This window comes from Acartia tonsa, chromosome 15 (assembly GCF_053477335.1).
Source record: "Acartia tonsa isolate MP-2025a chromosome 15, ASM5347733v1, whole genome shotgun sequence".
Lineage (NCBI taxonomy): Eukaryota > Metazoa > Arthropoda > Copepoda > Calanoida > Acartiidae > Acartia > Acartia tonsa.
The window spans coordinates 26,037,014-26,063,755 of NC_137274.1; the positions used below are offsets into that span (position 1 = coordinate 26,037,014).

The window sequence follows — 26,742 nt, forward strand, 5'->3', positions numbered from 1 at the left end:
TGAACACTTTAACAAGTTTTGCACTCGGCGCGGACACAGTCATTGCCCTATAGCAATCTTTCAATTCCGCAAAATTAGAAAAGATGAGAAAATTTCACATAAATTAGATTACAGGCATATTTGCATATAAACATGTACACATATGAACATTTTATTATAGAGTATATAAACAACTAGTTATAGAGTATAACTTAAATGCTATCATTATTATTGCCATAAAAAATATGGTCATCATAATCATATGAATTTTGTTAAATTGCTAATATTCAACTACTGAAGCTAAGCAGAATTGATTGTACAGCCTATCATTACAGAGTAGATTGTAGTCAGAAAGTACAATGCAAAATTTAAACTTCAACTAAAGATGGCTTAAAATGTTTTAAAATTATTTTAAAATTTATACGATGCTCATAATTGGGTTTATTTTTCCTTAGAAATTATTGCAATTACCATTATGTATCAAATTTATTGACTTAAAAAATGACTCAAAATACCTTTAGTAACGGTATACTTAATGATTTCAGTCGCTTAAATGCCCTTAGTATCGGTATAAGCAAACCAATATATTTCTCATGAACGCTCGTGCCCTTAGTAGAGGCTATCTTTTGAAGGAAAATAAAGAGAAAAATCGAACGTTGCTTATAATCAAGCCAAAAAAAAGCATGAAAATATATCTATTGATAATCCTCCCTTCTACACATAATTGTTGTCCTTCCTAAGTTAAAATAAACTTACTAAAAGCAGGCTGTCGCTAGAATTATAAACATAAGCTACACTCTCACTTGAAAATAGTTGTAATCCATAACATAATAGAGATAACATTTGTAAAGCTACTAAATATACAAACATCCCAAAAATAAATGTCTCCGTTCATTCTAACAGTAGAGGTATTAGTTTAAAAAGGTTATCAAAGCCGTGTAAACTTAAAGAAACCTTTTTTCTTTCAGACAATAAGTTACTAGTTGTATTAGTAACTTCTTAAATAAGTCACCTATTATTTCTGACAATAGCGTCTGGTGTACCTGTTAAAAATCGTTTATTCACAATGATTCTGATAAATAAGAGATTAAATTTTATAATGATCAGAAAAAGTATGGATGATCAATCTAATGCCAACTCCTCTATCATTTCTATAAGTAGCATATTACAAAGATAATTTCATACCATACGTAATAAATGTAACATTTTTAGCGTAATAACTTCTAATTTCTGTTTCCTATTTACGCTAATAAAGATAATTTCTATTTCATATTTAGTATACACAAATCCATACTTGTTTGCGTATATTTTTGGATTACTAGTTCATATTTATGTATGTTAATCATGTTTGCTGGTAGATGGGGTGAACTAAGTACTGCTTAAGAAAAGGGGACAGCTTGAGTTCATTCACTAAAAAGTACTTTAACCGCCTGAGTTATAATCGACCAACTTGCTAAATTACAAAATGGCTCCATAAAAAGGGGGGAAGCTACAAGAAAAAGAGAAGGTGTATAGTATTTGCAAAATAATCACACAGCGATATAATCAACCAACCATACAGAAATATTATCAATATCAAAATTTGTTTTTATATTAAAACATAACAAACTAATTGGTTTTGAAATATTATTAAAGGATCTTTTATTCTAATTTCAATTAGTTTAATTGGTTTCTGTATTCAAAATATTATTAATGGATATATAATCTTAAAACAAAACAAACAAACTGGCTTCAAAATGTAATTGATTGTAATTCCAAATGGTTTTTAAAGTTTCTAATTATTAAAATAGTTTAAAAATTTGTCTTTTTATCTTTCTAATTCCAAGATTAAAATAGATTCAAAGGTTGATCAAGTTTTTACAATAAGTTTACAAACAGCAACCCGCGCATTTATTCTTTTCAAGATTTCCCAAATTTTACATAAAATAGCACCTTTACGCACAACAACGACCTTTTTTAAAATTAAAGTATAAAAGAAAATGCATATTAATGTATATTAATAATATTTTTAAACTAAGAAATCCAAAAAATGCAAAATTTTAGCCCCCTTATTTTCCGTTTTTTATGTATGCACTATGCTAAATAGAGCGCCCGAAAATCAAGGTTCACAAAAAGTTAATTGTTTTATTTCTATTTCACAACAAATTCGACACCTGAATAAACTTTAAATATAAAGAGCTATCTTTCTAGCAAAATGATGTAAATAATGAAATGATATGCCATCTTTCTAGACATGAGGTCAATGTAAAAGTTTAATTATATAGTATAAACTTGCTAACATTCTATCAAGCGTTTAAATAAACCTTGTTTTTGCATCATTTAAGATTGCCGTCTATTTAGAATTTAAAAAGGTTACCATTCTCAATTATAGCTTATGTTGAAGGTATAAAGTAGTTATACTATTTTTTGTACTCTACATGAGCAAATATCTTAAACTATCTTTACTCATGTGTAGCGCATTCCTTCTACATTAAAAGGTTTTTCTAACAGAGCACATTTTAATCAATAACGTAGCTGCGCTACCTTTTTTAGTCTTCAAAGAAAGATATATTACACCAAATTATAGGGTAATTCTTCTCCTGTAATAGAAGGTTACAACATAATAATAAAAAAAGTAAAGTTTTTTTTACTCCTTTAGCACAACATATTATAGTCATAGAATAGCTACGCTAATATAAAATAGGTTTTATATCTGCAAATTATGTGGTTACATATATCCAACCATTTTGGAATCTAATGTTAATGTTTTTATTCAAATCTCCTTAAAACAGTGTTTTAATTACTAATCTACTTTAAAACCGATACCATATTGAAGCTTTCAAGTTTTTATGTTTTTTAATTATCAATCTAAATTACTAAACCAACAAAAATATCTTATTGTTTTTTTTGAGTATGGGTTCAAATATGTTTTTATCTTTCTTGCAAATATTTGGTAATATTTGCTAATTTCCTTGCTTATTATATTATACTAGCGGCTGCGCCCCTAGCATCTAGTGGTTTCTGTCTTCAAATGGATAAGGGAGTGTCAGAAAAATAGCCTAAAACCATCCTAAGTCTGAAATCTAAGAATAAAATAGCCTAAAACCATCCCGGGTTCTATAAGAAGATTCCATATAAAGGAGGATATTATTAGTTCAGTGGTTAGAGAGATACTTCTCTACAGACAAAAAAAGCTTTCTACTTTATATAATAGGATTATAAAACAATGGTGATTGCGCCTCTAGCATGTACACAAAACCAAAGGTTGTGCTGTTTTTCTTGCCCTTTTGCGGGGGAAGATTTCTCCAGTATAATATAAAGGTCCATAAAAATTTTATCATACTTAATTAAGGTTCACTTCACCCTGGTGGTATAAAGTAATTGCCTTTTTGAGGAGCGGGAGAAATTTCTCCACATCAATTAGTGTATCAATAATCAAAAATAGTGTATCTTTTAATGCTAATAATCGAAATTATATTTGAAGTACGAGGTTTCGTGATTATAACATACATATCTATACATATTAACTCAAATATATTGTATAGGTTTCTTATAGTATACCATTATTGATCATTTTGTTTAATAGCTAACATAATAATGGTCAAAGTATTACTTACAGGATCAACACAACACAAGTCATTAGTTCTGTGTAACTTTGCTTTTGACATCTATTCTAACAATACTTTCCGAAAATAACACTCCTTATGTATAACAATCATTATGTGAATTAATGTAAACTACGACACACTGATGTTCTATTTCAATGGAATTATATTAAAAGGTTTGATTCCCTTACTGTTGAATCAAACAAACGTTTGTAAGTATAATACATTATTGTTCTCTTTTATAGAACAATGATAGTATATGATTATATAGTAATGGTATAGCTTCCTTACTGTAGGCTAAACTAAATAATTGTTGTTCTCTTTCATAGAACGATGATAGTATATGATAATATAGTAAAAGTATAGCCTTCTTACTATAGGCTAATCTAAGTTATTGTAAAAGGTTTAGCTTACCTACTGTTAGGCTAAACTAAAAATTAATGTATAATACATTGTTGTTCTCTTTCATAGAACAATGATAGTATATGATAATATAGTAAAGGTATAGCTTTCTTACTATAGGCTAATCAAAGTTATTGTTGTTCTCATTCAAAGGACAATAATGATAGTTTAACATTGTACAATAGGTATAGCTTTCTTACTATAGGCTAGCTTAAATTATTGTTGTTCTCATTCAAAGGACAATAATGATAGTTTAACATTGTACAGGTATAGCCTTTTTACTATAGGCAAACCTATGTATAATACATTGTTGTTCTCTTTCATAGAACAATGATAGTATATGATAATATAGTAAAGGTATAGCTTTCTTACTATAGGCTAATACATTGTTGTTCTCTTTCATAGAACAATGATAGTATATGATTATATATTAATGGTATAGCTTCCTTACTGTAGGCTAACATAAATAATTGTTGTTCTCTTTCATAGAACGATGATAGTATATGATATTATAGCTTAAATTACTGTTGTTCTCATTCAAAGGACAATAATGATATTTTAACATTGTACAGGTATAGCCTTCTTACTATAGGCTAACCTAAAAATATATAGTTCTCACCTTATTTTATATTTTTGTATGTAACTAATTTTCAATTAACAACAGTTTTTCAAAATCATTTTTCTTCCACTTTTTACTATTAATTAGCAATAGTATATTTTATTTTTTCTTCATTTTAACAAGCCCTGGAAAATTTATGAATTGTTTTTATATAGGCAAATTTAATTGTTTCTATAAAATTTACTTTGATTATATGTAAATTCTCATCAATTGATTAATTACTTGTAATTTAAAACATTTCTACTTATGTAATTTTAAATAATATTAATTGTAAATGTTAAATTTATTTTTTATGATGATTTATTGTTTGATATTAAAATGTGATTGTAAAAATAACATCTTATGCATAAACTACTTTTATAAAGATATTTTTCAGTATCCTTACACCTGACGAACTGCGGAACAATTGAAGCTAATCCAGCAGTTGAAAAAAAAACATCCTCCTTAATCCGAAATACAACATCATAGTAATCGCAGTATTACTCATCAAATAACATATTTATGTTCTAATATCTAAATTATTATTAATATGTTAAAAGCGATCCCTTGATTACCTAATCATCCCTGGAGGGGGTAGTATGTTGCAAATATATTTGCATCATTGCAAAAATGTACAACCAGCTCCACGTATAGTGAAGCGCACATTGGTATTCAAGGCTTTGCTTTAAGGCAGTCATTATGTAGTTATCATGTATTAAACATCATGCAATAAGTTAAGAAAATAAAGGTATAATATTGAGTTATCTTTTGTATATAGTAAAATGTATTTTGGTATTTTGGTTATACAAAGTGTTTAAGAGAATAAAAATGTTACAAGATCTTGGTATCCACTGAACCGATTGGATTCTACTCTTCAGGGAATATATCAGATGGTCCTGTGATGGTTTCAAGCTATTTTCTTGAGTGTGTCCAGGACACCCACAACCCCCCAAAAAACAAAAAAAATTACTCTTCCATTTTTTTTGCTGATGCAAGTAATAAAGGCATTGGTGCTGCACCACCACTCTTTTCTTTTTTAAAATCATCTCTTGTGGCAAAGCCCCTAGAGGCTAGGGGCGAAGCCGCTAGTTCATTATAAAGAAAGATAAATATATATATATATATATATATACAGAAAGATAATAAGATGAATTGATAGATAATTAAACAGTTAAATAGCAATTAGAACTATTAATAAATATATAAGATGATAATACTTATTACAACCTCAATATTTATATGAAATATATTAAAGACACAATATATGGTATAATAATATTATGTAACTAACCTTCATTATCTTTAATGTTGACATCGGCTCCATATTCTAGAAGTATTCTGACTACTTCTGTGTTTCCATACTGTGCTGTAACTTCATCCCTTGCTGCATTTATAAGATATATCAGATATAAATATATTAGTTACATTATATATTCTTTAGTTCAGAGTGTAGTTATAGATATACAGAGAATGGTGTACAGAGATCAATATTTAGACTATAGATAGATAGATAGAATATACTAAATATACACTATATAGTATAATAATATTATGTAGCTAACCTCCATTAACTTCATTGACATCAGCTCCATATTCTAGAAATATGCTGATTAATTCTGTGTATCCATTCATTGCTGCATGCATAAGACTGGTCCATCCTAGATATAAATATATTAGTTACATTATATATTTTTTAGTTCAGAGTACAGTTATAGATATACAGAGAGAGGTGTAAAGAGATAGATAGAAAGAATATACTAAAGATACATTATATAATTATAGTATAATAATATTATGTAACTAACCAAACATATTTTCTTTATGGTTGACATGAGCTCCATGTTCAAGAAGTAGTTTGACTACTTCTGTGTTTCCATACTGTGCTGCAAGAATAAGACTTGTCTTTCCTAGATATAGATATATTAGTTATATTATATATTCTTCAGTTTAGAGTACAGTCATAGATATACAGAGAGATGTTGCAGAGATAGATAAATATATAGATGGATAAAATATACTAAATATATACTATTTAGTAAAATGATATTATGTAACTAACCATCATTATCTTCATGGTTAACATTGGCTCCATATTCTAGAAGTATCCTGACTGTTTCTGTGTTTCCATGCTGTGCTGCAACTATAAGACTTGACCTTCCTAGATATAAATATATTAGATACATATATTCTTTTGTTCCGAGTACAGTTATAGATATACAGAGAGCCGTGTAAAGAGATCTATAAATAGAAATAGTCAACAATAGATAGATAGATAGAATATACTAAATATAGTTTAATAATATTATATAACTAACCATCATTATCTTTATGGTTGACATGAGCTCCATGATTTAGAAGAAGTCGGACTGTTTCTTTGTTTCCATACTCTGCTGCATTCATAAGACTTGTCCATCCTAGATATAAATATATTAGTTACATTATATATTCTTTAGTTCAGAGTGTAGTTATAGATATATAGATAGATAGATTGAATATAGTAAATATACAATATATAAATAGTATAATAATATTATGTAACTAACCAGTATCATCATCATGGTTGACATTGGCTCCATGTTCTATATATAGTCTGACTGTTTCTGTGTTTCCATTATTCCATGCTGCCCACATAAGACTTGTCCATCCTAGATATAAATATATTAGTTACATTATATATTCTTTAGTTCAGAGTACAGTTATAGATATAGAGAGATGTGTACAGATAGAAATATAGATAGATAAATAGATATATAAATAGTTAGCTAGAATATACTAAAGATACAGTACATAGTAAAATAATATTATATAACTAACCATCATTATTTTTAAAGTTGACATCGGCTCCATATTCTAGAAGTATCCTGACTGTTTCTGTTTTTCCAAGCCATGCTGCAACCATAAGACTTGTCTCACCTATATACAAATATATTACTTACATTATATATTCTTCAGTTCAGAGTACAGTTATAGATATACACTAAGATTTATGTTGAGAGATAGATATTGATAGATTGAAAGATAGATAGAAAGTTAGGTAGAAAGATAGTTGGATAGATAGAGAGATAGTTAGACATATAGATACTTACTTCAGAGATAGATAGATACTTAATCCAGACAATATAAGAACTAACATTGTAGGCCAACAAAAAAAATCTGATATAGACAAGGTTTTTATGTGCATTTGGAGCGTGCTATACTTAAACAATGAACAAAAAAGACTAATATTATGCTTATTTTACTCTTTTGCCTAATCAAGGTAAACCTCAGATTCTTGAATAATGAAAATTTCTAGTTTGCATTGTTAAGTCAATTCTAATTTTGTGCATTGAAAGTCTGTACTGCCAGCCATTTGACCCCTAGATCATGTTCAAATATTCAGATTAATAGATTGATAAGTAGATAGATAAATAGATAGCTAAAAAGATATATAAATAGATAAATAAATAGATAAATATATGGATAAATAGATAGATAAAAAGTTAATAATAATACAGATACATTCATTTTTACTCAAAGCAAAAGGCAAATCAAATCTTTTTCATTTTACAATTATCAACTCTTTGAAGAATTTGAGTAAATTTTTAAAATTGCCACATTATTTCATAGATAATGTGTATAAATTTAATTAATCTTAATGAAACAGCAATCTGTGACTGCAATTTCTTTACTCTGTTTAATAAATGTTACCGTCAGAGTTGGTTTCATCAACAAAAAATTGACCAGTTTTCAATATATTCTTTACTTCAATATAGTCTCCAAGTCTTGATGCTTCAAACAAAGCTGTAAAAGAAGTATTATATATATTATAGCCAGGCTGAAATATGGAATGCTTTATTTAAAGTTACATCAGTCTTTGGTGCAATACAATCTTTATGAAATTATAGGAGGAAAACATGAATTGGAACAGATTTACTTGTTTAGAATTCTAGATATTGTTGAATGTTAATTGTATTGTTACTTTTAATATACGTCAATGTTCATTTGTTGCATCATGGTTCAGTTTTATTTTCTGTCCAAAATTATCAAGAGAAGGGCTTATTTATCAAAGTTTTATTATTGAATGTTTACCGAATGTCTTGTAGATTACTTCTGATGCTAAAAAATAAATAATTTATTATTTCAGTTTGCTTCAAAATATATTAATATTGCTTTTTCTTATATGTGTGTGCTTTAAATTAATACAAATGAAATATTTTTATAAAAATAATCATACCTCCACATTGACTTTGTCCAAAATCACCACCAGCCTGTTTAATTTTTGACACAATGCGAGAATCACCACCTGCCATTACAAGAGGTGTTCTTCCTGATTATAAAATATATATTAAAGGACGCCTGCAAGAAATAACATGCTTTTACAGCTGAAAGACTGCCACAAGAAGACCCAATACCCCAAATTTAAAGCCTTCAGCTTCAATAACAAAAAAGTTCTAGGCATTTTAAAATAGCATTTTATGTACAATGGAATTTTTGAAAGATTTCCAATGCTCATAAAAGAAAAAACAATATTAAATTACGTCGCCTAGACACATAATTATAACCTTATCTTTGTCAGAAAGTTAGATTGCCTGTAACTGATTACATTTTTACAATAAAAACACCACATTTCATAGTCAAAATCTATTTTAAAAATTTGATTTAAATTGCATTTTTAAACGAAAATCAAAGTGGAAACAAAGGGGTAAACTAATACAAGCTTAGCTGTGATTGGTTGTTAAGCTGATTCAGCCTTCTTATTGGCTACAGTACATTTTATACATAGTATACATTTTTTTAATGATTTTGACTATAAAAATGGGTATTTTTATTGTAAAAATATAATTAGTTACTGGAATCCTAAATCTATGACAAAAAAAAGCTTATAATTTTGTTTCTAGGCCACGTAGTTTATTTTCAAAGTTTTCAACATGAGCTTTGCAATTCTTTCAAAATTTTCATTGTACATAAAATGTCATTTTAAAATGCCTAGAACTTTTTTGTTATAGAAGCTGAAGGCTTCAAATTTGGGGTATTTGGTCTACTTGTGGCAGTCTTTCAGCAGTTAAAGCGTGGTATTTCTTGCAGGCTTCCTTTAATATAAATCATGTGATTTCAACTTTATTTATAATTTATATGTATAAAAGATATATCATCAATTTATAAAAAAGATATATCATCAATCATGGTAATTTTACCTTCTTCATCTTGGATGTTTATATCTTCTTTGTAAACCATTACCACAGTATTGAATAATTTGAAACATTGGGAAAGATAATTTCTACAATCATCTGAAATATATTACAGAAAAATTTCTATATTTTAGGAAAGTATCAGCATGTGTTAATAACATTGTAATATATTTTTTTAACATATGCATTATGGTGAGGAAAATTCTGTATATTACCTGGGCAAATACTAGTCTCTAGCTCTGTAAGAAAGCTGTCTGTTCCTTTGGTGGTTTTAAGCTATATTTTGGGGAGTGTGACATACCCACAAACCAAAAATGAAAAATACCTTTCTGCAAATTTCATTTTTGTAATCAGAAACACATAAGGGAATGGAAAGAATTCATCATGGGTTGGAGCCTAAGTGAAAAAAAAATCCAACCCCCTCTCAATATTTTACCTTGGTTTAATTTTACCTAAAGTAAATTTAACAAGAGAATTTTTTTTATAATATCTCATAGCTTTAAGATTGAATTTATATAGTAGCTAATTTAAATTGACTATTACCTTGTTCACCATGATACAAATTACAATCTAGAATTCTTTTGCATGCATCAATTGTTGTATGAAAAGCTGTTAAAATTTTCACATTATTCCTAAATAATTTTAGAAGAGTTTAAATTTTGTTTTGCCTAAATGACCATTAGCATCACTCACTAAATGACAGCTGCTGAAATTTATCTTTTAAGATTTCTAATGTATAATTTAAATGAAATATATATTTTCTGAAGGAAGCAAAATATGACATTGACTGACTTATTATCAGAAATGCTTTGTCAACTAGGGGAAGGAGCCATGAACACAGATTTTTAGCCCTCTAACTCTAATAGCTGAGATAATAATTCAATGCCAAATCTTCCCCCTACTAATATAGGTATGGAAAGGGGCTCAACTTCTAAGGATTAAGCTAAATATATATATACTAAGCGATACGCCCCTAGAGGCCTCTAGTGGCACTTTAATTGTTTGGTGTTTTAAAAAAATGTTGCAAAGGAGTCTCTATCAAATTTTTACTAGACTTTGCAATGTTACATAGGAGTCTCTATTCAAGGAAAAAAAATTTGATTTATTGTGATTTCTCTTAGGAGGGTGGTGGTACCCTCCCCCCTAAATAGTTATAAATCTTTCATGGACCTATGAGAAGCTACCCTGTTAAGGAGAACCTGATCAATTCAGGGGTTAGCAAGATCCTTTAGTACAAACACACAAACACACAGACAAACATCCTGTTACTGTAGTATACGGATAAAAAAAAGGATGTTAACATGCATAAGTAGAAAAGCACAGGAAAATAGAATGAAAATCAAAATTACAATGTTAAAAATAATTTTTTCATTTAGTATCAATTGATACCTTGGGGAGTATTGGACCTGTAAGTATGCTATTATTACATAATTAATATATAACACTATGTAGTACTATATAACACAATAATTATTACTATACAGAATCATTACATTTTTTAGTAACAATTCATACCTTCTAGCATATTGATCAATACTACACAGTTTAGTTTATTAATATAGTAATATTTCATACCCTCTAGAGTAAGGATAAATACTTTACAGATAAGTGTATTTTTATAGTAACAATTCATACCTTCTAGAGAAAGAATCTATACTGTAAAGATTAATCTGTGTTAAGACCTAAACATTTTTAAAGTCATTTTTTTACTAAATTTACATTTATATTATTGTTTTATGGCTCTGCTTGGTATGTTTGTTGATATCATAAAATGTATATGTACATATAATAATCAAATATTATAAACTGATCTTTCATCCAAATTAAAAAGTTTTATACTCTACAGAGTATCAAAAATTACGATAGAGAGTATAAGAAACTTTCTTCTATCATATTGAATTTTATTACATAGAGCATATTGGATAATACTATATAGGCACATTCTTTATTTAGTAATACAGGGTGTCCCATGTAAACTGTTTTTTTTTAAACGCTTATTACTCCCTTAATATTTGAGCTATCTTCATAAAATAAAAAGTATTTGGCAGCAAACTACTGACCATTTAATGATATAGTGATGAAAAATCCGCAAAGTTTACAGAAAAAAAATCTACAAGGCAATACATAACAGGCTGATTTTAGTGAATATAAGACTAATCCACAAGAAAAATATGCCTTAGTTAACTTTTAAAGCAGCTGGTGGTCAAACGGTGGATCACAAAGACTTACTCTGACATTTTAAGAACTGGCATTGTAGTCTAATTAAAAAAATCTGGTATATTTCAGGTTCTTGTGTGCATTTAAAGCGAGCTCACATGAAAAATAAACAAAGAAGATCAAGATTATGCTTATTTTTACATATTTTTCACTTATATTACACTTCAGATTCTTGAATATTGAGAATTTCTAGTATGCCATGTCAAGATTGTTCTATTTTTGTGCTTAGAAAGTCTGAGCGACCAGCAGTTTGGACCCAAACTAATCTTAAAGTTCACAAAGCAAATATTTTCTTGTGGGTTAGTCTAAATTCAATAAAATGAACCTCTTATGTAATACCTCGTAGATTTTTTCCTGTTTATTTTGTGGATTTTTCATCATTATCCTATAAAATGGTCAGTAGTAGGCTGCCAAATACTTTTTATTTTACTAAGATAGCTCAAATATTAAGGGAGTAATAAGCGTTTCAAAAAAACCAGTTTACGTGGGACACCCTGTACATATTACTCCCAAGAACACTAAGTAATACTCAAAACAGTATTAGAATCTACCTTGTATCATAATAAATTATATTTTGCTAGAACATATGGGATGATACTATGCATTAATGAAATGAACATATTGTACTATCTGATGCTAAAAAAAAATTTATTTTTAACAGTGTATACAAAGTAGCTTGATGTCTGTCAGTCCATCTGTCCATCCCTTAAGATCTTGGTAACCAATTGAATTTTAATCTTCAGGAAATATGTCTACTGGTCCTGTGGTGGTTTTATGCTATTTTCTTGGGGGTTCGAACAACTCCCAACCAACCCCCCAAAAAATAAGAAAAAATTACTTTTAATCTTTTTTTTAATAGGTACCTATTTTTTTAGGTATGAACTTACGTGTTGAAAGCCCCCTCATACGGTTTTTTCTATCTCATTTTCTGTGTATGAAAGATAAAGAGCCCAAACTGCATGACTGTTTAAGTTTGGGCTTTTTAAACTTAAGCTTTTCTTACATGTCTTCATAAGAAATTAAAATTTCATATCCGCCGCCGTTTTCCTGCTGACCGCCGACTGCGGCGGCTGGCAGCTGCAAAGTACAGCTGCGACTGCTGAAATTTATATTTTGATATTTTAAATATAAAATTTACATAAAGATAAACATTTTCTACAAAAAAAATTTTATTCTAGCTTAAAAATATGAAAATTACAGTGGTTTGAAATTTTTATGTAAAAAAGGACCTTAAAACAAAGGTTGTTAAATAAATAGGTGTTGGAAGCAAAAATTGACTTTGACTTATCTTAGGTCGAAAATTCATTATCAAACAGGAGACTTGCACAAAAAGTTTTAGCCCTGTAGCTCTTATAGGAACAGAGATAATTAGGGAGGGCGTTGACCTCCCCCCCCCCAACTGATTAAGGTGCGGCAAGGATCCCAACCGTTAAGGGTTAATATTTATAATTTGTATGTCATTCTGATGGTTAAAGAAAATAACATACTAGGAATGTTGACTAGAAGTTTTATCCTTCCATTATTGATAGAAGCCAAGAAAATCTCATTCCCCTAATTTGTGTTGTAAAGATTAAAGATTAAAGGATCAAAAAGGTTTTTTTAATACAAAAAAATATGATTTTTCTATAGTAGTTGAGAAATATATATTTTCCCATAGAAATTAGCCTTGTAAATTATATTTCCATGTAAAATGACACTCATAGCTTTACTTACAGATAAACAGACCAAACAATGTTTAAACATTTAAAACAATAAATAGGAGTTTAGAAAATTCAGGGAGACAAAATGATGATTGAGTAGTTTGCTAATTAACAATGTAATCTTACCCTGTTTTTGTCCACATTTTATGTTTTGGCCTGCAAGTTGAAATGATTGAGTCTGCAAGTTCAAATTTTGTATCTAGTTCCCAATATTTCGTGCAGGCACTATTAATAATATTATGGAGAGCAGACACAACTAATTATATGAGTATTTTTGTAGAAAAAATGTAAAAAAGCTTTTTGTAATCTCATATCTTTCAAAATTAAAATGATTTTTTTAGTTTTATGGCTTAAAAATAAGACAGAATAATTTTTGCACAATTCAGACCTTGGAAATTCTTTGAATTTCCCTCTTTTTACATATAGACAATCTAAAATCATTGTAAGGTGCTTTCTCTCATAATCTGTATGGACCACAATATCATAAAAATTAAGGGGTGGGGGGTGACAGGGTCATTGTCAGAAGAAATTTGACTATTTTGGCAAGACCAATAATAGTGATATTAGTTTGTGCGCTTTAAAGGACATGGCCAAAATATCAATTAGATAACAAATATTGTCTTAATAAAATAATTCATAAGTCAATAAGATTTTTAAAGGATGCAAAAAATATTCATAATTACTAATTTAATTAACATAAGGTAATCATTAAAATAAAGAAAAAATACATTTTTAATTTTAATTTTTAGCTGTAAATTAAAATACTTTCCTAGTGCATCAGGGGAGTTCTTCAGAAAATTACATGCACTCTCATTTCTAAATATTAGAGTTTTTAATGAAATGTATATGTGTATATAACAAATGTCTATATAAATTATTCCTCAATTTTCAGTCTAAAAGACTAAAAAAGGACCATAAAAAACCTCAACAAAAAATATTTTTTCTAGACAATAAAATAAAATTATATAAAAGTAAGTTAGATTCATCAAACTACATTTTATTTTAATTAATTTTAAAAATAAACTACTAGGGACATTTTTATCTGAGACCAAAGTGGAAACTTGCAACTGATTCTTATTATTGGCACCCTCTCCAAACTATGAGAATCTACATTATAAAGGAAAACCAGCTGTACCAAGATCCTCTGATACAAAAAATTATTGAAAGATAAAAATGGTTGGCAGTCCTAGAAATACTATTTTTTGACAAGTATTACCTGGCAATTAAGTTTTCAATGTTTTTAATTAGTTGATCTACTTCTGTTGTATTTATGTTTTCTTGGACTTCAACAAAGCCTGTTTCCTCTGAAGTTTCCAACATTGATAGTATATAAGCCATGATGATAAAACCATGAAGAAGAATTCCTAAGCATGTACATATTTTGCATTTATTACCAGTGATGCTTTTCAGATAAAATTTGTTTTAGGAGCAGTTTATAACAATTTTATGTTGATATTATCATATCACCCTGCACTTTACAATCTAAACAACAAAAATTGAAACCTAACATTTTAACAAATGATGACAGTCTAATCAACACTCTTTCCACTGACTGTTGTTTTAAATATATATTGAAATATTATTTTTAAAACTACCAGAATATCTTCTGTTTATAATTTAAAACCAACCTGCAGCTAAATCAATAATTCTTCTCTTTAGAGGCAATCTGAAATAATAATGATATAGAGTTAGGACAATATAATGTGCTATCATATGTGGACACAGTATAAATTAAAAATTAGATCAAACTAAATTGATAACATCACTTCAAAAGAACTTTCTTCCAAAATAGTCTGGTGAGGTAGTGTTGTTGTCAAACAATATGATTAATACAAAGATTTTATATGTCAATTTTGATATGTGTTTAAAAAACAAAAAATTACCTTTTCAAATTTTTCATTCCAAAAGGGCCACTGATATTTCCATCTAAAAGCGATTTTATAAATGAAAATAATGATTTTTTTACAGACATAGGCTAAAATTTTTTAAAGAGATTGGGTAAAATTTATTACATTTTTATTATTTGGTATTTTTACCCTCCCTCCCCCCCATCTCCCTTCTTAGTTAGTTTATGTACTCTTCCAGGTAATATTAAAGTAAATAAAGTGTTTCTTCTGACTAACCTCTGGTGTTTTGAACTGTTGTCATAGTGATTTTATTTTTATCAAGGAACAAGAAACTGATCCAACATGTCTTGAATACAAAGTATTGAATAAATTCAATGCTTGATATTACAAGACATGTGGTAATTACAATCCAAACAATCTCCTGAAGAATCAATAACTTTCTGGCTCTTTCTACACAGTTCCACCTATTAATATAAAAAAATATTTTCAAGCTGAGAACATGAAAGAAAGCAAAATATATTTATTGCATTTGATCAACTGAATATCTAAGTACATTTTGTTGGTTTAAAGAATCATAGTTAAGGAAACTAAACCTCTTGTATTAATAATAATTTTGTCTGTTTTATTTCTTTTCTATACAAAAGTGGTTAGTATAATTCAAATAGTAATAAGATCAAAGGTGAACCAAAATCAGCTTTTAGAAGTGGAAACTACAATCATAATCTTACCACAAATCTGGTGGAAGAAATGGAATGACTTCTTTTGTGAACAGATATTGAAGTAGAATAACAAATGCAATCAGAATACAAACAATCATTTTGTTTTTAATTCTTGACTTCTGGATATTTTCTACTGATTCTTTGTTAGGATTTCTAAGAAAATCATTTTGGTGAAATGAAGGTACAGGAATAAACAAAAATGCACGGTCAGCAAGATTGTGATTACAACCTTGTACTTCATTGTACAATGTGGCCAGTGAAGGAATGATAAACACCATCAAGCACAAAGAAGAAGTTACAATGAAAACTCCAAATTTCCAGCTAAGGCTGAAAATTATAATGCTAACCATTGTAGACAACCTATAACAAAACAAAATATTAGTAATACTTGAATTGACATTGCTTTCAATTTTAAGCCAGAATTTGGTCAGCTATGAGTTAAAAATAACCAAAATTTACACATTCTAGCCTCTGCAGGCCTACCCAACTAAATAATCCCTTTCTCATCTCCCAAGAGTTTAATTTAAATGAACAACCTTGCAATAATATCCACAGAACTTCTAACCATCAGAACAAACTTGTCTAAAATCTTTGGCTCTATCTGAGTCACATTTATCTTGAAACTGCTGAGGCCCCAGAGTATTGATAATATGGATGTCACAATGCTGATGATGTCAAAAAAATAACTGCTGTCATTTAAAAAATCATAAGATCCTGCTTCTGTTAAGAATAGCTTGAAGGAAAGGATCCCAAACTGAAGGAGAAGTTGCATTGTTGATTCAACACATACCTCGTACAACTGTAATAAAATTTCTAATTAATGAGATTCCAAACAATATTTTAAAAGTCAAAAACGTGTTACACTCCTTTCATAGAATTAAACCCTCTATGTAAATTGGTAGAATACATATAAAGTGTTTCATATTTTTTTGTTTTGTTTTGAATTTATTGGATGTGATTTCCTAACATCAACTTGTGATAAATGCTTTTTTTACAAATGGGCTCCTTATAAGGTATTGAAGCTCTTATAATGCATAAAAAATGGGGTTAAATTTAAAATATTTTTAAATTAAGATGTATATTGTCCTATGTAAGAAGTATAATCTGGTTAATTTAAGATTGTATACATATCTAAAACATGAAATTTTGACTAGATGCCCATAATTATCTGGAGATGCTTAGAGCTTGCTCCAATGTTTTTTTCAAAACTGTTAGGTAATAATTTATCTTTCAACTATTAAGAAAACAAAAGTAAAATAGAGTGTCTGTCTTTAAGGTTTAAGATTTAACCATTATTCAATTCATATTTTGGAACTATAATTTTAAAAGGGACTTTAAACACAAATTTTTCTCATCTGGTGTCCTCTCATTGGCCAACAACATTTTTCGCCCTCATGTCATTAGTTCAGTTTACCCCTTAATTGTAATCCCTCTATACTACGCTTAGTCTTACCCATACCACGCACCTGTGAACATCTACTTGTACTTTAGTAATTTATTTTTTGTCAGCATCATTTTTTGTCATCATGTCAAAAGCCAACAAAGGCAACAAGCTTAGAGCTGCTATCGCGGATGAGGAGGCCGACGGTTCGGCAGATGGCGGCGTTAATCTCAGCCCGGATACTTGGGCCAGGATGTCTAAGCTCATCGATATGTCTGTGGCCTCAAAGATAAAGGAGTACACAGAGCAGACAACGAAGAATTTCAACAGTGTGAACCTGAAGTTGGTGGATATAGGTAAGCGTATTGAGGGGTTACAGGGGCAATACCAAACCGAAATTGACTCGATTAGGGCTCGACTTGAAGACCCAGATGTCTCGCCTGATGAGGCTACGGGGCTTAAAATTAAAGTTCTAGGGGCACAAATTGATTTGCTTTTGAAGCTACGGACAGAGGACAGAGAGTGTGACCGTTTCATTAATTATCATCATTTATGTCAGGCGGTCAAGAAGGAACAGAGACAGTGTTGCTGGTCCCTGAGGATATATGGATTCCAAGCGCCATGGCGAGCCACCGTCCCTGATGTCAGAGAAGTCTACGAAGAGGTCATTGAACTGGTCCTGCGGTCAATGATACAGTCAGGTGATTCTGTTCCATTCAAGACAGATTTTTACTCTAATATCGAGTACAGTCATCCGCTTGGCCCCAGCCGCAGAGGCACAATCCCCCCGATGATTTTATGATTTTTAGATTTTTTTTGCGCCGGGTGTTATTCCTCTTTATGTTGAATAAAAAGGAACATCTGATAAGCCTTGGGAAACGTGTGGCGGACGGCAATCAGTGGTCATCAGCAGCGGCGGCGGTCAAATACAACGACAAGATGAAGCTTAGAGTGTCGCATGACCTGGCGGACATGAACCGCCAAGTAATGTCCTTCCTGCATACAGCTAAGCTTGCCCATAAATGCAAGACCACGAGCGCAGGTGTTTCCTTCATGCCGCTTGGACACAAGGGCAAGTGGGTTAAAATGCACAACCCCTATTCCCCCACAGTCCTAGGTATGGTCGAGCCTTTGCCGGAACTAAATTCCCTTCTCAGCGCCAAGTCCATCGTGTTGGAGGCCTTCAAGGCCAACATCCCTAACAAGGCGTTGTTTGATGGCCTTGATTTTAACCTCTCAGATATAATTAAGGTTGCTGACCAGTACGCCAAGAAGCAGCACCCAGAGGAGGATGGAGGTATGGACCCTAGGGTCACAATCAGACAGGAAGGAGGGGCAGAGGGTCTCCCACCAACCGGTGGTGCGGCACCTGGAGCCGACGCATTTCCAGCTTTACCCTCCCCCCACACCCCCCGAGATGATGTGCCCAAAGAGGGTCAGACAGCGATAGCGGCCAGTACGTGAGCAGCCGCAGCAGCAGCTGCAGCAACGGCGGTGTCAACCTCTAGTCCCACCTCTTCAGCTTCAGCTAAATGAAGGACAGTATAAGTTTTATTAATTCTCCATACAAAACATATAGAACTTGTCCTTTATAAACATTAATCACTTTAGTGATATTGAATTTTCTTCAAGTTAATTTTTAAAACAAAGTTTAGTAGCAGATTAGTCTTATCCCTCATTTCCAACTTATTGATAACTATTACTAACACATCTACTAACAACTAATGTTAATATTAATTTGAAGCCTAGTAACTCGGTCCTTTTTAAAACACTTTAATTAGGATTATTAATCTATGTGTGTAAATAGAACTTAATATATATAATATATAATATGTATACCTAACAAGGCTAATAATTTAATCAATATGCTAATCAAAGAATAGTTCTAAGCCTTGTAAGCCATTAATCAAATCATTTTATAAGTTCAGTAGGTACCTAGATACCTCATTGATTTTTGGGTATGATGCTAACATTACATTGTATTATTATGTATTCATATAATTGTGTTTCAGTGTGTACGTGGCACACGGGACGCTCTGGACGTCGAAGTTGGAGGGAGAACCTTATCTGTCGGGCAATGCATTCTGGATGTGAACCTTTAGTAGTATGGTTTTTCAGGTAGATGGTAGTGTAACTCAACTTAACAACAATCCAAATTCTAATATTGCGTCGCATATTTATGGAGACATTTTTTCCGACTTTTCAGAGGAGCTCAATATAGACTCCTATTATATTACAGAACAGAATGCAATAGAAAAGATCAAATCACTCAATAGACCAGTTTTTTCAATATTTAACTTAAATTGCAGATCTATTAACTCTTGTTTTACAGAGCTTAGTTCCAGTATCGACAGTTATAGAAATTCGGGCATGGAGCCCACAATTATTAATTTGCAGGAGTCTTGGCTCAATAATAATAGTAATTTAAACTTAATTCAACTTAATGGTTATGATTTGTATTCGAAACCTAGGCCCCAGGGGAGGGGGGGGGGGGGGCGTTTGCACCTATGTGCAATCTAGATTTAAAGTTGAAGAGATTTTTTCTAACCTTTTTGAGCAATCAATATTTGAGTGTTCAGTTTTAAAGATAAGTTATAGCAACTTTAAGGGAATTGTAGTTAATATTTATAGGACCCCCAGTGAGGAAACTATTCAACCCTTTTTTGATAAGCCTCTTGAACTTTTTGATCGCCTAGACAATTATGCCAATTATCCTATTTTCCTCACTGGTGATATGAATATCAATCTTTTTCAAGCAGTTTTACCGGGTAGCTCGGCAGCACAATTCCTCGATAACTTAATTATTTATGGGTTTATTAATATAACCCTCAGATCTACCCGTATCCACAACTTTAGTCACAGTTTATTGGATTTAATTTGTTGTAAGAACTTTGTACAAAATGTAGCCCTGTCAATGATTGTACCTACAGATTATTCGGATCATTTTTTAACAATTGGCGTTTTTTTGAAGAAAATTTCAAGCAAACAAAAAAACCTCAGACATTCACAAAGCGTCTGTTATCAGATGAAAATTATGAAAATTTTTGTGATGCACTTAATGGTACCGATAGGTCTGTAGTTACTAATCTAAATAATGTTGACTTAGCCTATGAGACGTTTCTGAAGATATTCATTGACTTGTATAGCACTCATTGTCCCAAAGTTTCTATTAGAAACAACAGGCGTTGCATACCCCAGGAGCCCTACATTAATCCTTATATTTTAAAATGCAAAGCCTTCAAAAACACACTTTATAGAATAAAATACAATGACCCTCTGAGTTTAATACTGCGCGGTACAATGCGTACCGCAATGAATACTTTAGAAGCGTCTGTAGGTCTAAGAAAAATTATTTTCAGAACCAAATTAAGTCTGCGGGTAAGGATGGGAAAAAAGTATGGTCAGTATTAAGGGAAGTTCTGGGGGTGAAAAAGCACACCAAAACAATGGATTATCTTGAGGTTGGTGATCGTAAGATTACCGATAAACAAGAAATCGCAAATCATTTTAACAATTTTTTTGGTAATTTGGGTGCTAATTTAACCCCAGACATTCCTATTTCAGACAAAAATTTTAGGGATTTTCTCCCTCCACGAGTTGAAGACACCATCTTTGTTCCCCCCCTTACACTGCAGAAAACATTTGAACTAATAACTAGTATTAAGCCAAAAGAGAGTTAGGATTTTTTTGATGTATCTATGAAATTGTTATGTAGAACAGCGGGGCTGATTACGGCTCCACTGCAATACATCTATAATCTGAGCATAAGCACAGGTGTTTTTCCAGATCTCATGAAAATCTCCAAAGTCTTCTTAGTCTATAAGAGTGGCCCTATTTCTGTTGTTGATGCCTATCGTGGCGTCAGCATGATAGCGTCATTCAGCAAACCCTTGGAAAGGTATTTATACACTTCCATTTATGACTTCTTGGCCGAATGTAACTTTTTTAATACACGTCAATTTGGCTTTTGTCGCGGCTATAATACTAGTCATAATGTTCTGAACTTAATGAACCTTGTTGCAAAGGCCTTCATGGATGGACAGGTATGCAGTATAATGCTCCTGGACATCAAGAAGGCCTTTGATCTAGTTGACAGGGATATATTGTTGGCCAAACTTCATCATTATGGGATTAGAGGTGTGATCTATGATTGTTTTGTTAGCTACTTTTCTTCTCGTAGGCAGAATTTTTCTTTGGGGGGGAGTACTCCTCCACCTTGGAGGAGATACTGATCGGCATACTCCAAGGCAGCTGTCTGGGCGTATTAATGTTTTTAATTTAATATTCATTAATGACCTGGACAGCAGCTGCAGAGAAGCCATTTTTAACCTTTTCTGTGATGACACCCTAATCTTCTTAAAATCTGATAGTTTCACAAATTTAATCCAAACTATAAATAGAGTTCTGCCACAAGCAAATGAATGGTACGCTGCCAATAAGTTAATTATAAACTCCTTAAAGACAAAAATTATCCTTTTCAAAACTCCTAGACAAATTATTCCTGTAAATGAAATCGAATTGAATGATTTTAAATGAATTTCCCGTCTATATTGATTCTAACAACTTTGGGGAAAGGGATCCTGGCAAAATTGTTAAGCTTGAAAAGGTTGATTGTGATCATGAAAATGAAAAAAATAGATGGGCTAAGCACCTAGGTATTAGGTTAGATTCCAAGTTGAAGTTTACTTATCACTGGGGGGACCTACACAGCCGGTTGCAGCGCGCAATCTTCAGCCTCCGCGTCATGAAGAACGTACTCGATCTACAGCATCTTAAGATGTTGTATTTCGCGTACGTACATAGCATCATTGAATATTCAATAATAATTTTTACGGGTGTAACTGACGGACAGGCAAGTATTATACATAAACTGCAAAAGAAGTGTGTTAGAATAATCACAAACAGCTCTGGCACTGCAAGCAGTGCTCCCTTGTTCAAACAATTGCGTATCTTACCATTCAAAGAGCTGAGGGATTATAATATCATGCTTTTTATGCATAAATATATTAATGGGCAGCAGCCTGAAATCTTTGATAATACTTTGATAATACACACGTCATAGAAATGATCTACATGTTGACAGTACAACAAGAAATTTTATATTTAATCTACCTCTAATTCAATTCCCAATTGTTTACAACTCTTTGCTGGAAAATTTAAAAACTATTCAAAATTTCAAACTTTTTAAAAAAAGAGTATTTAACTACCTACTTAATAGAATTGTGTAAAATGTCAACTCAAAGAAATTATTTTTTTAACTTGTATTTTAAATAAATTTGTTTCATTTCTACTTTATTACAGTTAAATTTACTTTTCTACGGCGTGTTGCGAATTAATATCTTCAATATTCAACTATAATGACTATTTTTAGTCATTTTCTTTCTCCTTTAATTGATGCTAAGCCTGTCTGGGGGCAGGGATTGCGGGTTGCGGTCGGAAAGAATATCTTTAAATTTTCTTAACTACATTCCTGGTTATAACTTATCTTTCCTTCAACTTATCTTGAATTAATTTGGTTTTCCTTATTAATCTTTTTATTGTTTTAGGGAATTGTTGTTGAGCTGGGACTACGGCCACGACGGCGGCCGCGCTCTATGCCGTTTTCTGAACTAATGCGTTATTTTTTTCACATGAAGATCCTTGTCCTTGTTCGTGTCAGAATTATTTAAATTTTGACGCAGTTTTGTTGCAACAAAACCCACGATTCTTTTTTGAATATTTTTTGTTGCATTCATGAATATTGGAACTTATCCAATTTTCAAATTTTTCTTAATTTACTAAATTTATTCATTTATTCTTCATGACGCACGATTCTTGACGCATAATTGTCCGGACCTTGGCAGGTGGGGCGCGGCACCCAGAGCGGGGGGGGTCATGGGCACATTTTCTTCAATCTTTTCTACGCTCGGACACATATTTGCTAGGATTGGATCAATATTTAAATTTTAAAATTAAAATTAAAAATATCTCCAAATTAATTTATCTTATTTTTATTTTTATTTTTTTTGTCCTTACCCCTTACAGAATCCCTTTTACTAACTTGATTACTGCAAGCCAAGTTTCCCATAGGTACCTATCCTTAAAATTAATATTTTTTGTTTATTTTTTAAAAATGAAATTAGGTACCTAGTCTTACTTAATATAGACGTATAAGGTGAATTATGGATTGTCGTTACGAGTTGCGCTTCTATCTATTGATAACCTTATTCTTTGGTCTTAGGATCAAAGAATTGTATTAACTTTACTATTTAGGAACACATTTGGAGGCATTGCACGGCGGTGGGGGACAACCAAATACGGAGGCGGACTGACTTCTGGGGGTGTAACAAGCACATTGAAGCACAATTGCAGAACTTTATCATTATTATTGAACTATAACAGCAATGTTCAAATTCACTAGTCCGACTATGCCAGCCAGCAATAGCGCTCGAACGTCATCAAGGGCGTGCTCCAGCCTTAGGGCTACGTACTGCACCTGGCTAGTCAGACATGGGCATTATCCGCTATCATTATATTAAATTTTTCATTCTTATTATCGCTAATAAATATGTCATAATGATTGGATGGGAAATAAATACAAACCATCATATAAAGATAAAAATGTGATAATATGCAATTAAAATTATATTATATTGTATAGTCTTATCATTTAATTATTTGATATAGAATTTTATTTCCCGGTGGAGGATAAATGTCCAAGATCGGGGTTTGTTGGATCTATGGTTAATAAATTGAATTTAAATTTGAATTTGAATCTTAATATCAAATCTTAACATTATCTCATTTATAATATCTCACAGATAGAGCAAAACGCGCTTTTGTTTGTTTAAAAAACGACTTTTTCCGACATTTTTTATAAGGTCCAGGGAAGGAAGAAATTTTCTGGACTATATAAAATGTGCATTAAATTGCTGTTTTCTCCCATTATAGCTAAAATTAAACTTTTTCACATAGTTCTTGATTTTTCCTAACGGTTGAGCTGACTTTTAACATAATCCTTGCTTTAAACCAATAAAATAAATCCTTAACAGTAAGATAATTGTTTCAACTATATATGACAAGTTAAATATCCCTACAAACATTATAAGAAACAAAAATGTTCAGATGTTTTTTCCTTTTTCCCTCCCAAAATATAAAATCAAGGCATTATTCCTGCATATTTTTGTTAATAGGACGTTTTTGGTTGATCAGTGTAGTGAAATGTGCTTAGAAAATGTTAAGATTTGATAATCAGATGAGAAATTTTTACGTTTACACTTTAAGTTATGTATTAGACCAGCTATTTTACAACAAAATGATAGTGTATTACCAATCTCTCATAGTCTAAATGCAATTTATATCAGATTGAAAAGGAGGGAAGTTACATCTTCTAACATGGTTGAAAATATTCCAGTAACTATCATCATGCAGGAAAATTGTTACCTTTTCTTTTTGATATTTTTTCTTCTTTTCAACATCATGTGGATTCATGAAACATTGTAATCCCTTAATTATAATAATTGTGTAGATCAGTAGATCATGTAGAATTGGGTGTTTATACACATAAAAAAGGAAAAATACTAAGATTTACTATATCTCTCATTAGTTCATAGTAAAATTATGGGTTGCTGACATGTCCAAAAATAGCATCTTTTAAATGAGGTGGCGCCCAGTTTTTAAAGGAAATTTCAAGTTTATATCAACCCAAAAGGTATGAAATTAAAAAAACGAGACTGTTCAAAACATTTTCAAAACTAGGATGAAAATATCCATAATTAGCAAAGCACTTTTCTATAATACAAAGTAGAATGATGTCATTCCGTCTGTCCCTTAAAATCTTGGTAACCACTGAACCGATTGGATTCTACTCTTCAGTGGTCCTGTGGTGGTTTTAGGCGATTTTCTTAGGGGGTGGGACACCCACTTCCCCTGCCAAAAAACAAAAAATCCTCCTTTTTTTTGTGAATTTGCCATTTTTTGCAAAATAATTGTGACCCATGTACAAATTTTTTTGGCTGGGTAGGTAATACAAGATGTAAATATTTTGAAACTCACAACAGTTTTTTAGGCATATACCTAATGTTTTTTTTTAATTACCTCTTGGTGCAGGGCCCCTAGAGGCTAGGGGCTAAGCCGCTAGTGCTATAAAAAAGAAAGAAAAGTCAAATAAATGGACTGAAAAAGTAAATTATGTAGCAGATTTCATAGATATTTTAAAAAGAAATAATAGAAATAGATTTTATATAAAATTCAAGAAATTTACATTTTACAGCAGTGAGAGCTAAACAAATGATTACTGACATATAAAAAACATATGTGACAAAGAGAGATGTAGAGTAGATTTGTAACAGTGAAAAGAATTTTTACACAAAAAATCAACCACATATATTTGTAATAGTCTATTTTAACCCAACCTAACCAAAACAATACTAAATGTTCAATTTTGTATTGTTTTGTTTGACTATAGATAGACCCTTAGTTGTTTGGGTATGCTCAGTACGCTAGAAAAACATCATATTTTGTGTGAAAAAATTAAATACTATTTGTCTAAATATTTTCAAAAATTTTTTACCTTGTATACCATTACAGGCTGATAACAAATTGCCAACAAGATTTTTTTCCCATTCCAATTTTTCTTCATCAATAGATCGAGTATCATTGAAATACTTGGCAGGACTAATATGAAAACTAAAATATAAAAGTACATTAGTAAGTCAAACCTACAATTGTTAACTTTAAATAAAGTTGATTAAACTTTGTAAAAAGCAATGACACAAGAAACAAGAAACCTGATGCAATAAATCCAACTGAATTTGTCTGTTCTTTTCCAAACTTAGTGTAATTGTATGTGTAGTTGGCAACTTCTGCATGTCAATTAATCAAATCGTTTCAATGGATTCAAGAAGAAATCAAATTATCAAAAAGTAAACAAAAATATAAGGAGCATTAAAAATGATTGTTTCAACAAATTATGCCTTAAAACCGGGTTTATGGATTTATAGGTTTTGAAAAAAATGCGCACCTTTTAAGATTCAAATTGCGTGGCTTGTATTGAAAATAGAAAAACATTATGCATACAGTAAGAATTGTCATAAACGCTATTTTTGGAAATATTAGTATTTTTTTGGCACTACTTATAGTTTGAGAGCTAAGTGGTAAAATGTGAGA

The 26,742-nt window shown here is 30.8% G+C and overlaps 2 protein-coding genes across 2 annotated transcripts in view; both read right to left on the reverse strand.

Annotated features, from left to right (window-relative positions):
• The window catches only part of LOC145306725 (uncharacterized), a 194,738-nt gene that overhangs the window by 40,607 nt on the left and 127,389 nt on the right, over nucleotides 1-26,742 (reverse strand). The gene's annotated exons all lie outside the window — the stretch shown is intronic.
• On the reverse strand, nucleotides 6,121-26,435 carry LOC145307529 (uncharacterized). Its single transcript, XM_080149985.1, has 20 exons — nucleotides 26,364-26,435; nucleotides 26,147-26,262; nucleotides 25,018-25,080; nucleotides 16,751-17,013; nucleotides 16,224-16,574; nucleotides 15,772-15,959; nucleotides 15,532-15,574; nucleotides 15,277-15,314; nucleotides 14,865-15,012; nucleotides 14,345-14,464; nucleotides 10,275-10,363; nucleotides 9,738-9,830; nucleotides 8,777-8,869; nucleotides 8,251-8,343; nucleotides 7,378-7,476; nucleotides 7,107-7,208; nucleotides 6,879-6,977; nucleotides 6,623-6,721; nucleotides 6,369-6,470; nucleotides 6,121-6,221 (listed from the first exon to the last, which is right to left on the reverse strand). The coding sequence occupies exons 2-20, from the start codon at nucleotides 26,231-26,233 to the stop codon at nucleotides 6,121-6,123; spliced, it is 2,271 nt and encodes a 756-aa protein (XP_080006111.1). The 5' UTR covers nucleotides 26,234-26,262; nucleotides 26,364-26,435.

Excerpts from the sequence above, each read along its gene's own strand:
- LOC145307529 (XM_080149985.1), bottom strand. The coding sequence starts at position 26,233 with ATGATACTCGATCTATTGATGAAGAAAAATTGGAATGGGAAAAAAATC. Across the intron at positions 15,013-15,276 it reads AATTATTGATTTAGCTGCAG|GAATTCTTCTTCATGGTTTT; the intron begins GTTGGTTTTAAA and ends GTACATGCTTAG. Across the intron at positions 8,344-8,776 it reads TGGACAAAGTCAATGTGGAG|CTTTGTTTGAAGCATCAAGA; the intron begins GTATGATTATTT and ends CTTCTTTTACAG.